At 36.1% G+C, this 14048-nt stretch overlaps 1 protein-coding gene across 1 annotated transcript in view; it reads right to left on the bottom strand.

Annotated features, from left to right (window-relative positions):
* Positions 1 to 13530, bottom strand: part of adamts3 (ADAM metallopeptidase with thrombospondin type 1 motif, 3) — an 81799-nt gene extending 68269 nt beyond the window's left edge. The window contains exons 1-3 of the mRNA XM_046842038.1: positions 13071 to 13530; positions 12241 to 12262; positions 9156 to 9556 (exon numbers count right to left, since the gene is read on the bottom strand). Coding sequence (XP_046697994.1) covers positions 9156 to 9556; positions 12241 to 12262; positions 13071 to 13127 — 480 coding nt within the window. The 5' untranslated portion in view covers positions 13128 to 13530. The remainder of the gene's footprint in view (positions 1 to 9155; positions 9557 to 12240; positions 12263 to 13070) is intronic.
* Positions 13531 to 14048: the final 518 nt, after the last annotated feature.

The following is a 14048-nucleotide window of genomic DNA, read 5'->3' as shown; positions in this document are numbered from 1 at the left end:
AATTAAAATCTTTATTCTTTGGTTTGAATCACCTACGGTATTTTTTGATACAAAAAAATTCATAAAATAGAGTGAGCACTCTGGAGTGGATTAAATATCAGCAAATTCTTGAAACAAAAGTGAAACAGTCAATCTAAAGCTGAAAATACTGGCTTTAACAGCAGGACAATGCATTTCATAACATGGCAGACATGAGCTACCTTTAGCCTTGACATTTAAAAGCTTTCTCTGTGCCGCCGATATCCATGTACTCAATTCCTAAAGCGTGACAAAAAAGCAACCGAATTGTGGCTTTCTCTTACACCTACTTATGATATTCTGCAAATTATATAAAGGTCATAGATAAATGACCCCATGCAAAAGTTTGGAGCTTGTATAGCACTAAGGTAAATCCACACCAAAATACTGAAGGATGTAAGTGACAAAGTCTCACCTGGAATTGTATATCTGTTTCCTGTTTGTAACTTATTACTTGTTACTGTATATTCCAGCAAAAATTTCAAACTCTATATACAAAAATATTTAGCGACAAGTAAATGTCAAAGCAGTATTTAATTATCCAATATCCCCAATCCCAACCCTTTCACTGCAAAAATGGCATTAGCAGTGAAATAAAAAAAAGTATTAAATAATTCCTATCTTGGCATTAGTATGAAACAAATATAAAATGAAATATTACGCATCAGTTATTAGCTTTATATTATTGGGATGGTAACCTCTGCTTGCTCTGAATATAAATGCATACAATATAAAATAAGTCTAAATAAAATAAGTCTGGCAATAAAACGAAACTCAAACCCTCAAGCTGTAAATTAGTAAAAAATAAAAAAAAAAATCTGAAAAAAAGAAAGAATGTCTAAAAATGGGTTTAATAATCATAAATTGGACTCTATTCAATATGTTTTTAGGAGATCCATTTTGGGGCATTAGTGGAATAAACTATTATTTTGAATTAGAACGACGCAGAGTTTATGAAAAGTACTGTTAAACTGTAGTTTCCTTAAGTAGTATCACAGTTTATTATCCGAGTACAACAATATGAATTTATTTGCTGAACGAAAGCACGGGCCAACAAAAGGAAATGTTAAATTTTTTGGCTGTGGACATGCAAAAGAAAACAAGTTTTGTTTCGTTGTTTTCAAATTTGTTATCAGAAATTTGTATTAAAGGACGGTCAGCAAGCGAGATATTCCTCTGCCGATGTCTATGTCAAGATTTAGAACTTCCCACTGGCATGTATTACAATTCAAGGCACATACTTTATGCTACCATAGTATATATGATATGTAAATTATATGTGCATGTATATATATATATATATATATATATATATATATATATATATATATATATATATATATATATATATATATATTATGACCGTAGTATTGTAGAGTTGTACTTGTAGGGTTGTGTACCAGTGAACATGAAAATGTGTATCTAAACTGTCTTGTGCTTGGGTATATATTTTTATTATTTGGAGAACAAGGCCAGTTCAGTTTGGGATTGTCCAGGCTGTAAAAATAATCTTTGAATGTTGTCTCATTTATAACATATGTTATAAAAGACATTATAAGTAATTTGTCTTTCACTATGGCAGTCTATCCAGGAGACTTTCGGCCAATGAGATCCAAGACAGACATTTTCACCATTTATGTAATAACACACTGATTTGACCAGAGTGTCTGCAGCTACTGTTCGTGTGGTTTTGGAAAAGCAAACAGTGTAATTAATGTCTGGTTCATTTTTAACCCTGAAAGACGTCCGAATTAGATTAATGCTTTCAGACGCTTATACACTACCAGTCGCACGTTTCAGCGTGTTAGACTGAGTTATATTTTGTGTATCCTTTTAAATAAATTCGACAGATAAGTAGATTTCATTTAAGAGATGCAGTGATGAGCTTGGCCTACTTGGGAACACCTCCTCGGGGATACTCCGTCATAAAGCTCGTGCTAATGGTTTGCAAAGATTAATCAAGAATACTTTGTATGCACTTTTCTCGGTCGCTGCATAACTGTGATGTTGGGAGTGTAACTGCCTCGAATATTCTTGTTCTAAATTGTTCTTATTATTCTCTCAGCAGGTATGTCTAATAGTTTGATTAGTAGAGGGCTAAGGATGAATTTGTCATGTGATTTTGGAAAAGAGCTGCTAAAAGAACAAGATAAGAAAGTTATTGTTCCTTTCATGCAACCCGTTATTGATAACCGAACCATTTTCAGCCTGGTCATGTCAGGTGAAATGAGTCGACTTGCTGCTTAATACTCGACTCCCTTCTGGATTTTACATCCACCTACCATTATAATATAAAAAAGGGCAGCTTCCAGTCATATCTACAAGAGATACTATATGCAATCTGCTTAGCATTTGCAACCACTTTAAAACAGGGATGAGCGCAGAGCAAGACACACATGCCTAGCATACCATATACTGCTTAGTGAGTGCACATGCTACAGAAATGACTGTAATACAAGCATTGCAATTAATTAATAAACCATGCATAGTATTGAGCACTTCCTAATCCAACTAAAATGGATCTTATCAGAAATAAATCCACTGACAAATGCATTACACCAAATGGATATCCCTGTTGTCAACTCAGGTGGCATAAAAAGGTGTTTGGCTCATGTAGCAGACAAAAGCAGGTGGCTTAACAAAACTTTGCATTGCCTAAATAGCAGCCTTAAAAAAAGAGATCAAGAGTCCTGTGTTCCATCAGTTTAATATCCCCAGCATCAGGGCTAGCCAAGCAGACAGCCAACTGTAGCCAAGACAAACATATGGGATTCAGCTGAAGGGGTCCAGTTTTCTAAGACAGCCCTCCAGTCTAAACTTTTAAGGAGCCGGTATGAACGCAATTTTAAAAAAAGACGCTACCACCTTAGGAAAAAAAGCGTGGATTCAGCCTAAGACACTGCTACCTTTCACCCGCCGCGTTTAAAGGCGTATTTAGTTTAGAAAAGTGTGCAAACCTTCGTCATCATTACCTGCCCTTTTCATCCTTCCTTAAAAAGGAACTATAAACGAAAAAAATAAAATAAAATGACGGACTAATTTCGTTCAAAAAGATGTCCAAACCCCACGGAGAGAGAAAGAAGTTGTTTCTCTTTACAAAAAAGGTGGGAATTTTATTTAATAATAAGCAAGTTGTAGCAAAATATTTTGTAGTAAAATTCTAAAGATCCCTTTATTCATGCATTTAACTATGTGATGCAGGCGCATTGTTTTAAAAGGGTTATTAAGAATCTACAACATTCCTAGTGTTCAACACCAAAAACATATCTTTGGCCAGAAAACATACTTTAACTAAACAACCAAATAGCAGTGTAAACTTTAACTGTAACTTCATTTAATTCCCATTTGAAAAGACAACATCAAATCAAGTCTGGCGCATTCATGTCTTTTTGTGTTGTCAAGGGAAAAAAAAAAAGAGCAAACATTTACCCAGCGCTCTGAGAGGTGTCTGACCCTCACTGGTAAACTGAAAATAAAACTGACTCTTTGGGTGAATAGGCCCCAATGTCCAGGGCAATGACAACAGAAAATGTGGGCTCTTCTAAAGTTTGGAAAGGTCATTTCTGTTGAAACAAAAATATATCAATAAAGATGGCCAAAGTACACGGCTAGACCTACTTCTGCTTGGTTTATGCTGAAGCTAAATTAAAGAAGTAGCTTGCCACCGCATATCCTCAGGCATCTCCTTTCCTGGACCTCAAACCATATACCAAAACAGCTCAGAGGTCAGGCTTCTGCAACATGCAAGCTTCTTGGCTGAATCAACAGGCTACATCAGTAACTATTAGTGAATACGACTTTTGTGCCCGGTCGTGCTTGGATGGGGGAAGTAACTGGCTCCAGTTCGTTCCATCAAAGAAAACCTTTTTGCTACATCTCAACATTCTGTATATAAGAGCTTAAAGAAACACAAAATATCCTATCAGATGTGAGGTAGGAAGCTGACCCTAAGCCAAAGGATGGAAATGTTCAAATATGTGAAATTTAGAAAATAAATCAGTAACTTAGTACTGTAATATCATAATTCTCTATAGAGCATTTTGAAGCGCTGGATCAAAGCGCAGCTGCCTTTTAGAAAATACAATGAGTGAATCAATTCTCACTGTTATAAATTCACACTGAGGAACTCGAAGAGCACTCATCCCTTGAGTGAGATAACAGTTACCATTCACTGTGGCATACATCCAAAACTGATTCAGATCAGATATTCTTTTCTGCTACAGGTACAAATACAATCTCCTATGATCCAAAACTTTACCTGCTTTAGTCCTTGAAAAGAGCCATTGAACTGAGCCAAAATTTGCAGGGGAAAATGTGTTCGCTCCAGATGGCTGGGTTTTTCGAGTTCACTTTGGAACACCTTTACATAAAACCTAGAAAGTTCATAAAGTTCATACACTGGTACTAGTTGTAGATGCGAGACAGGTGGGAAAAAAAAATATATAAATATATATATATATATATATATATATATATATATATATATATATATATATATATATACACACTACCCAATGTTTCATAACCTCAGGTACAGCACTTAAGTGTAAAATAAGGTGTACCACACAGCTTAGAACTAAAGCTTGGAACTGATAGGTCAGTGCCATATACAGTGCTGAGTGGTGTAATGTATTATTAACTATAATGCCACCATATAAAACTTAAAAAAAATATGAAAAACAACTAAGAATTTGACAAATAGGTGGATAGGCCATCAAATATGAAAATACTTCCATAATCATAATTTGACACACTAGACAGAAAACCTGCTTATTTGTATAAACTTCTCTTCCCATGTTAATCACTGAGCATGGGTGCTTTACTAGTTAATTTAAGCTATTAAAATCTTATTGAGCTTCATATTAGCTTATCTGATAAAGATAGAAAACATCATTAGAATCCGGTGAAAACAAACGTTTCAGACCAACAGATTTAAAATTTGTCAAAAACAAAATGAAACGAAAGTCAGGGTTCCTAACCTATTTGGCATTACACGTTATCAGTGGGTCTATAATGTCAACATTCTTTGCATTGAAACTGCACACAAGAAAGCAAAATTCAATTCTTAGATACCTTGTGTACTGTATGTTGCTCATTTAAGAAACTAAAGCAGGCCAATGAATACAAAGAATATTTGAAAATCGAGTCATTGAAAGCAGACACCTTTATTCTGAGCGACCTACAGCTATTTAATTTATAAAACTGAGCACTTTTAAGATTAAGGGCTTTGCTGCTTCTGGGTGCTAGGATTTGATTTCATGACCTTTCAATCAAAAGTCCTAATTCCCTTTTTCCACACTTTAGAGACTGATTGTCTTTTGAATCTTACAACCAGCACTCCTCATACTAGGTGAATATTGTGTATATTGTAATATAACAATGAAAACTGTAGTTGAGGCAGCATTCTCTGGTTAAAGATAATGTAGGTCAGTAAGGCCATCAAATCACAGCCAATCATCAGTAGTGCCATGCAGCAAAGATATAGACAGTAGGAGTCTATGAATTTTATCCACAGAATTCCATGCCCACTGCTCAGTCTTAATGAAGCCTTATTGAAATCGTAGATTTTCTTATCAGTTGTTTTTTTTTTAGCGTCATGCAGAGAGATATTACTCCTCTGCATTCAAACTCATAATCATTTCATTTGCAATGTATTGTCAAAGTTCAAAAGGCACAAATTTAAGTGTGCTATTACAAAAAACACACTTCAGTGACTCATGCACTTGAGAGCATCCTGGACACACATCATTAATTGAACAGTCAGGCAGCAAGGAAAACTTACTTTAAAAGTTGTGTAGTTTGACATAAGCTGTAGTAGCACACCTATGAGGATTTTGCAAGCTGTTTAGCATAACATGTCAGAGTAACTAGCAGTGTTCTCCATTCACAATCCACCTGAGCGAGGTAAAATTTTCGAAATAATAACTTCATGAACCGGCAGATGCACTCCAAAAAAAAAAAAAGATATTAAATCAGTAATGATTTTAACACAGTATTCTTTGTCCACCTTGAGAGGAATGCTAGGTATGAACCGGGCTAAGAAGCAAAAAAAGAGTTCAAAGGGCTTGTTCCATTGGCGCATGGATCTGAAACACACCAAATGCTGCAGACATGTAAAAAGACATTGTGCTAAAGAGCTTTGGTTCCACTCATTAGTAAAGCAAAATTGTGTGTGGGGACAAGAATTGTGGCATGAGGCCAGCAGCCTGTGTGAAGCTCTGCCAAAAGACCAGTATTCATTTTAGATATTCTGCACAAGACTGAGTAATATAAGCATGACCATTTCCATAGAAATCACGAACATGCCAATTAAAGTATAACTGGCACTGTCTATGACGGTTTTTAGTTTTTCACTGTTTTTGTAATGTCTTTTTCAAATAAATCAGGGTGACTGAACTTTTGTGTCTTGGACTAGTACACAAGAATATTAAACATCCCATCAAAAAAAACATGGAAATTGATTTTGAGTTGCTCCCAATTTACTGCTACAACAGGCTACACTCTTCTATGAAAGTTTCCACACAAAAAAAATTAACCATGGTTATCTGGGATTTATCTCTATTTAGAGGTAAGTACGCAAGATGCTGGGGTGCAAGAATGCCCGGTATTTTTGTTGGTGTTCCAATTCATCCCAAAAAGATGCTTTTTTAACTTTGTGACAACAGCTGGTAACAACTTTATAGGTTATATGCTTAGGAATCCACATACTTTTCACCATAATGTACCACAGTCTAGACATGTTGATTTATTACTAGACAAAAGTTTTAGTGTCTAAAAGTTTGATTCTTGCATTCATTCGTCAGACATTTGTGCAAATCGACTACCAGGGTTATCTACAGTACCGTGAACTTGCATAGCATTGCCAAACGCGATCATTCTAAAGATTCATCTTTCCTCCCTTGTTGGAAGGAATGTTCACAGGCCAAAGTCATGCTTATCTCATGTGAGCAAGTCCACTCCTCCTTCTGCCTTTCCTCCACAGGGGATCAGGTCATTCCACCATGCTCCCACAGACTTCACAGGCCCTAGAACCGAGACTACGCGTAAAGACTTCCAGACCTGCAGCAGCTCTAATTAAGACCATTGAAACACACACCTAGTAAAAAGAGAGGGCCACTTAACATCAAAGGCTGTCCGACAATGTTCACTGTTCGATCCAGTTTTCTAGGATGTGCTTGGGGTGGTAAAACATTAACAGGCTATTTGGGCTTTAGAGGATTTTCTAGTATGGTAACATTTCTGATAATTACATCTTGAGGCTCAGGGATGGCTGTGGCTTTTCTTAAAGCTGATCAATTTTGGTAAGGTCATAGAAAACCCTTGCTGTTAAAGATACTCAATAAGAAACACATGTTTTATTATTGCTATGCTGCTCTCAAGAAGCCAGAAAGAACACATATTTGATGCACAATTTTATGAACAACATAAAGACATAAAGATACACTAAAAACAATACTTAAATCTACAACGATATGCTGCCTTTTCAGTTAGAATTGCCTAAAATCTTTACACCTTTTTATATACACCAGTATTTCTTTCTTAAATAAGGCAGAATTCAAAAAGACACAGAATGAAAGTACAGCTCCTTTATCATATTCTATCTAATTCTAATAAATATTCAGTTGTTTGTGTGCAAAATTGTCTGAGAATTTTAATACCATGTTAGAGATTTTGCTTGAGATTTTGCCATGTCCTAAATTTTCTTTAGGTAAAGCTTTCTCACATATTTTCACCATAAGGTTAAGCTAATTAACCAATAATTCATTAGAATAATCTTTATAAGGGGAGACAGAACTTATTAGATGATCACACACCACCTATGATTTATCGCATACTATGAAAATAGTAAAAAAAAAAAAAAAACTTCATTATTTATCTTACATAAATAAGGCCTTGACTTTTGCAAAGGATCTGTTGCCCCGGTGTTAGTTGAACCCCTGAGGATTGGAAGCAGCAGATCGTTTGTCAGCATCCTGGATGGCCTGAGGTTCAGTCAACTCTGCTATCAATTTGGACACCCGCCCAAGGCACCAGTATCTGTTATGGGGGGTTGCTGGGCATGAAGTGCTGCACAATGGGAGCCCTGTGTACTTTATTAACATCAAGGACATTTCTATAAGCTTTGACTTAAAGTTTAACTACAGTGGAGTGAAAGAGCTATTCTTTCTAGGGTTTGGATGTCAGCATCATTATATTTAATACATCTTCCACGATTATGGTTGTAATTGACAGCCTACAAGAAGCAAAGAGTACTGTCACTTTGGAGCTGGCAACATTTGAGTTTCCATCATTGTATTATCGTATAATCTACAACCACAGATGTAGTTGAACTAAAGATGCACAGTGATTGCCTTTCCACTATGTTAATCATTAGTGTACCTAAGACAGTAAAAATGATAATGTTTAAGCTCTTGAGGCCTTGGGCATGCCTGAGTGAGCGGAACACCATGCTGCCCCCATATGCAGCGAAAACAAAGATTACAAGGAGGATATATGTTGCGTAAAGTGGAATTTAAGTCTGCAGACAGCATATTTTGTGTAGTAGAGGGTGTCTAACAGTGAGGTAGCCTCCTTACTGAGCGTGAGTTTTGCAATCCATAACCAAATCGAAAACGCATAAACTGTATTATCACAGGAATTATTTATCTCAAAGTGTGGTTTTCTGTATTCGCTGCGAAATATTCTGGAGCTAGAGTAAAACTCGTAGGAAAATAAATAAATCAATGTCATGAATAGTCTTGAATTAGCAAATGTTCAAGCTTGCAAATAAAGACTCGTGCGTTATTCCTGCCAGAAAATTTGCTACTCTTGCAATAATGAAAAACATATTTCTTGAGAGCTTTCTTTCTTCTTTTGTTCGCACTCTTCTTATTGTTTGTGAAACTGTAGGAAACTAGAACATCAGCATTTAAGCATTTAAATTATCTGGATGTTTTGGCTCTCAATTTTATCTTTAAATTATATCACATTAAATAATAAAGATATTAATATATAAATATAGATATAACATATAATTGTAACACCATGTGAAGAAAAGGGAGAGAGAGAGAGAGAGAGAGAGAGAGAGAGAGAGAGAGAGACTATACTGTATGAATATACAAATTATATTTGAGTTATAGCTCTGGGTCAAAACTTACCAAACCATCACAGTTGTTAATAGCAACCGATGCTCCAGGTATGTCGGTGATGTCCCCAATAAAATTGCAGTCCGTCTTAAGCAACTCTCTCCTCAGAATCCTGTCTGTATGGGTGTCATTCTCTGTGCCATTGCCAGGCACCAAAATCTCATCATGCCACTCTACCATGGCGCCAGGTGCCACTAGCCTTCTGTTGGGCCAGAGCCGCAGGTGAAACTCCTTGCCAAAAGCAGTGACGTTGAAGAAGAGTTTCTCACCTGCTGGCTCAGTGGCATGGGGTACATTGCGCTTGACACGCTGCTTGTGATTTGCTGACAGGAGGTGCGATAAGAAATGGCCACCTGAGTCAGTGCTGATAGGCGTGACCAGACCATACTCCTTCAGTCGGCTCTTCAAGGAGTCTAATAAAATGCCATAGAGAGGGAAAGAAAGCATTAGGTCAGTAGGTGGACATTCTACAGAAATCATTATTCATTAAAAGGCTGCCGCTTGTTTATGGCTCTTCAATTCTGAAATTGAATTCGGCTACAATCTAAAGAGAGAAAACTCTCAAACATTTTAGGAATTACTCTAACTAGGCCCTATTTCCTTCTTACAGAGAAAAAAACACATACATAACAACCTAGAACGCTGTCTGTAATTATATAATTTATCTGAACTGCTTGGCTGTTTCATTTATATGGCAGTACTCCATCGGACATGCATTTGTGGTTAACTTAATAGGCAAAGGATGTTTAATGCTCTCAAACAGTCTAATTCCAAAGTAATTTTCCACCACACTTGGTCTGCCACATGTATAAACAATGGCTCGAATACAGGTAAGCATCTGAAATAGGTAAAAAAAAAAAAAAGAAAACTACAAAAAAAAACTACTGTTGGAGTGCCTTGTAATTTGCCTTTAGTAATGTGGGATATAAAAGCAGATGTTATTGTCAAGCACATGGTGCAAGTTTGACCTAATTGCATGCTTTGCCTCCCTGCATCGTCTGGTTTTAGGAACGTTTGCAAAGAAAAAAAAAAGCTGTCAAATTCTGAGTAAATCTATAGTGGGACATTCAAAAGACAATAAATGAGAACCCATTTTAAAGTCACAATGAGAAACCAAATCCCCTTCAACACACCTCAAGATCAATTCTGCAAATCTCTAGCACGACACTGGATATTCTCTAAAAGATTCTTCAAGTTGATTTTTTTTAAATCGTGATATAAAACAAATATTTGCTGTTCATCTCATACATAGCAAAGCCCCTGTCTACCATTTATTATCAGATCTATCTTTTTTTACACACTCTGCAACAGTACCAGTGGTATTGGCACATAAAGCACAAACTTCCAAGTGGGAACCAAAGTGCTTTAAAGAATGCTTCATTAATAATCCAGTTAGGATAATCGGAAGGAAGCGGATAGTGTATCATCTCCTGCTTAGTGTTCAGCATGGTCAAACACATCTTCTGCAGGTGCTCAGTTGGACACAGATCTGGCACATTTCCATCATTGACCTACTCATCTAACCATTCTGTGAGCACTATTGATAGAGAGGGGCCATCTTGGAAGAGACCACTCCCATCAGGATAGAAAAGTTTCATTATTAGAAAAAAGGTATAATAATATATAAAAATAATTTGTTTGTAATAAAAGAAACAAGTGAGCCAGAACCACCCCAGGTAAAGTTTCCATAGCATAACAGAGCCACCTTTTATTTATTAATCCAAGCTCATCTGTACTTGCTGTCTATTTCCAAAACTATATATGGGTCAGTAAGCTCCATGGAGCATTGTTTAAAATGGTGTATTTAATGCCATTTTAAAGTCTATAAAAAATCTATCTGAGTGGTATACGAGTGATAGCTTGCCAATAAAGCTCACTGAATTGTTTAGCTCTTTAACTCTGTCCCTCTCTGTGTGAGGATTAGGTAGTGTGCAACCTACTCAACTTTCCAAGATAAACACTAAAAAGGCCTGTAATGTTCACTAACGTGCTCAATATTTACAATAGTGAATGTATTATTGTTTTTATACAAAAGCAGTCTTGTTTACTGTTTAGTACAAACATGTCTAATGAGAAATGTACTAGAAAATGTACTAGAGTCCCACCTGAGCTGCATTGGGTCGAGGGGTTTTATTGTCTTGATAATGAATTTGCATGTCTGAACTGAATGAAGTAGACTAAGTTTTAACCTGCAGTGCCTTTTTTAGACTTCTAAATGTCTTTAAATGTCTGATTTTAGTCCACTTATATTATAAAAACTAATCTTTCATCTACTCTCCCATTTTTTTTATGTGGCGGCTTATGTGTCGGCTTTGATTAGATTCGATAAGATTAGATTAGATTAGATTAGATTAGATTAGATTCGATTCGATTCAACGTTATTGTCATTATACATGTACAAGTACAAGGCAACGAAATGCAGTTTGGGTCTAATCAAGTGCAATAGCAGCATGTGCAGGATATATAGTGTTTACATAATTTATATAAATTAAATAAAATGTATTATAGGAATATAAACAGTAATTTACAGATATGTATGTACTATAAATATAATATACAGATGAAGTATCACATCTAACATGTGAATATTGTATATAAATATAATATTATATATATATATATATATATATATATATATATATATATATATATATATATATATATATATATATATATACCACCAATAAAACCCAAGTTTGTGTTACTAAGCTGTTCCAATGACACGTAATCTTAGTTATCATTTAACTTTTACACAGTTTACAAAGATAAAACCAAACTGCCTGATATCATACTATTCTTTCATATAAATACATCTTAGAAATTACACACTTAATGTTTAAGTGTTCAAATGTATTGCATTTAGAAATTATATTCCTTTCACAAATATTCTCGTTCTCAGCGGCCTTCTCTCATAGAACCAAATAAACCCATTTACACTCCACCATTTTTTTTCTCAGAAGTTTCCTGAGAGTGATTAACTATATTCTCCTTAAACTTCTCAACAACAGTGTTGCTGTTCACATAATTACTTAAAGACCAAACTAAAGCATGTGCAGGTTTCTAAATCGTAGTGTATGATCAAAGCGCTGTGACTTACCTTCTTTATTCATTTCGCCAGCCTGAAACAAAAAAGGAAGAGTTTTAAAGAGATCGAAATGCATTTGAAGGCAAGATTTACATTCTTTAGAGTAGTTTAGGTTTAACTTTTTTTTACCGACTATACACTCTGAGTGTCTACCCCAACCCAGAAGGGTTTCCTTTCCCTTTTCTCTTCTGCATTATACTCACATGTACACCTTTAGTACCTTGTAATGTGAACCCTTCACCTACAAATGTACCTATAGTGTACTTCACACTGAAAATGTATTATGGCTTTAGACTTTTAATGTAAACATTTGAAACGTCTGCATTTTCACGTGAAAAGTGTATATAACAAAATAATGGTTAAGACTTGAAGAGAAGACCACAGTGAGAAAGTCTACAGATAATGACTATTTGTAATTGTACATTTCTCATTGGGATGAATGAATGAATGAATGAATGAATGAATGAATGAATGAATGAGTGAATGAATGACTTTCTGTCTGTCTATCTATCTATCTATCTATCTATCTGTCTATCTAAAGGACATGAAAACTGAAATTCACCACTATCCTGGCTGGCCAGTGTCCACAGGACCGCATTTATGTCTGCTAAATTTTTTTTTATATCGATCAGCAATCAGGAATATGACATTATAGTATTTTAAGTACCGGCGATATTATCGTTTACACGATATTACCGATTCGTCCGCTAAACTACACGCTGGCTGCTGTCAGGCTATAAACGCGCTTCAGGCCGTTCACACGAGTTCTCAAACCGTTTTCTTTTCATCAAACGTTCCCCTTTTTCTTTCTCCAACCAGAAAACTGTAAAGTTTTGACTTACCAAAGTGACTGAGGTCAAAGCCACTAGAACGAGTAACCTAAATGACAGCGCGTCCATCACGAGTGAGTCTTTTTCCCTTTCAGTTTTTCAGTCTGTAGAAAAAAAAAGTTTCCAAAAGAAAAAAAATGAAAGCAAAAAAACCCTAAAAAAAATGAAACAACTGTTGACTACCACTTGGCCACAATATTTATTATATAACAAATAAAACGAGGTATAAAAAGTTGGAATGGTTGCGGCAGGAAAAAAGTTTGCAGCACTCGGATTGGTGTCTGTTTCGTTTTTTTTTGTTTTTTTTTTTGTTACTTTTTTAGAAATAAAAAAAGCCCGTGAGCTGCGAGTCCGAGCCGTGTGCTGGCCGGACAGAGTCGCGCGCGCGCGTGAGTTTGTGTGTGTTTGAGTGTGCTCGTGTGTGTGCGTGTGTGTATATGTGTGTGTAGGCGCGCGCGCGTGTATGCAACAGCGTGTGTGTGTGTGTGTGTGTGTGTGTGTGAGAGAGAGAGAGAGAGAGAGAGAGGGGGGCGGCTCGCGCGACCTGGCTAATAAACTCCAGAGCAGCCCAAGTCGTTACGTCACACTCTGTCCTTTAGTAGTGAAGCGCGCGCTGGGAGGAGGAGGAGGAGGAACATGGAGAACACATGGTAGCACTTTTGCCAAAGTGAACAGTGAAGACTTAGATTTCCTGGTCAGAAACCCCAAATTCTGCTAATGCTATAGTCAAGCCATCATTTTTGTGACTTAAAGTCATTTGTACACAGATTTGGACATTTTTCTAAATGAATACTATAGTAAGGATAAAATACTAATTTCTTCTGTGTGTAATCCACCCTGAAGTAATGTCATATACAGGTACAAGTCCATTCACACCACAACTGTCACCCTACTCAACTGTACTCTACACCACTAGGACATTAAAGTCTCATATTTTACATTTTTTACTGCCTGTAATCATAATGCAGTTCTTCCTCCAGTGTATTATCT

This window comes from Silurus meridionalis, chromosome 27 (genome assembly GCF_014805685.1).
Source record: "Silurus meridionalis isolate SWU-2019-XX chromosome 27, ASM1480568v1, whole genome shotgun sequence".
Classification (NCBI taxonomy): domain Eukaryota; kingdom Metazoa; phylum Chordata; class Actinopteri; order Siluriformes; family Siluridae; genus Silurus; species Silurus meridionalis.
This window is presented reverse-complemented; position numbering and strand designations above follow the sequence as displayed.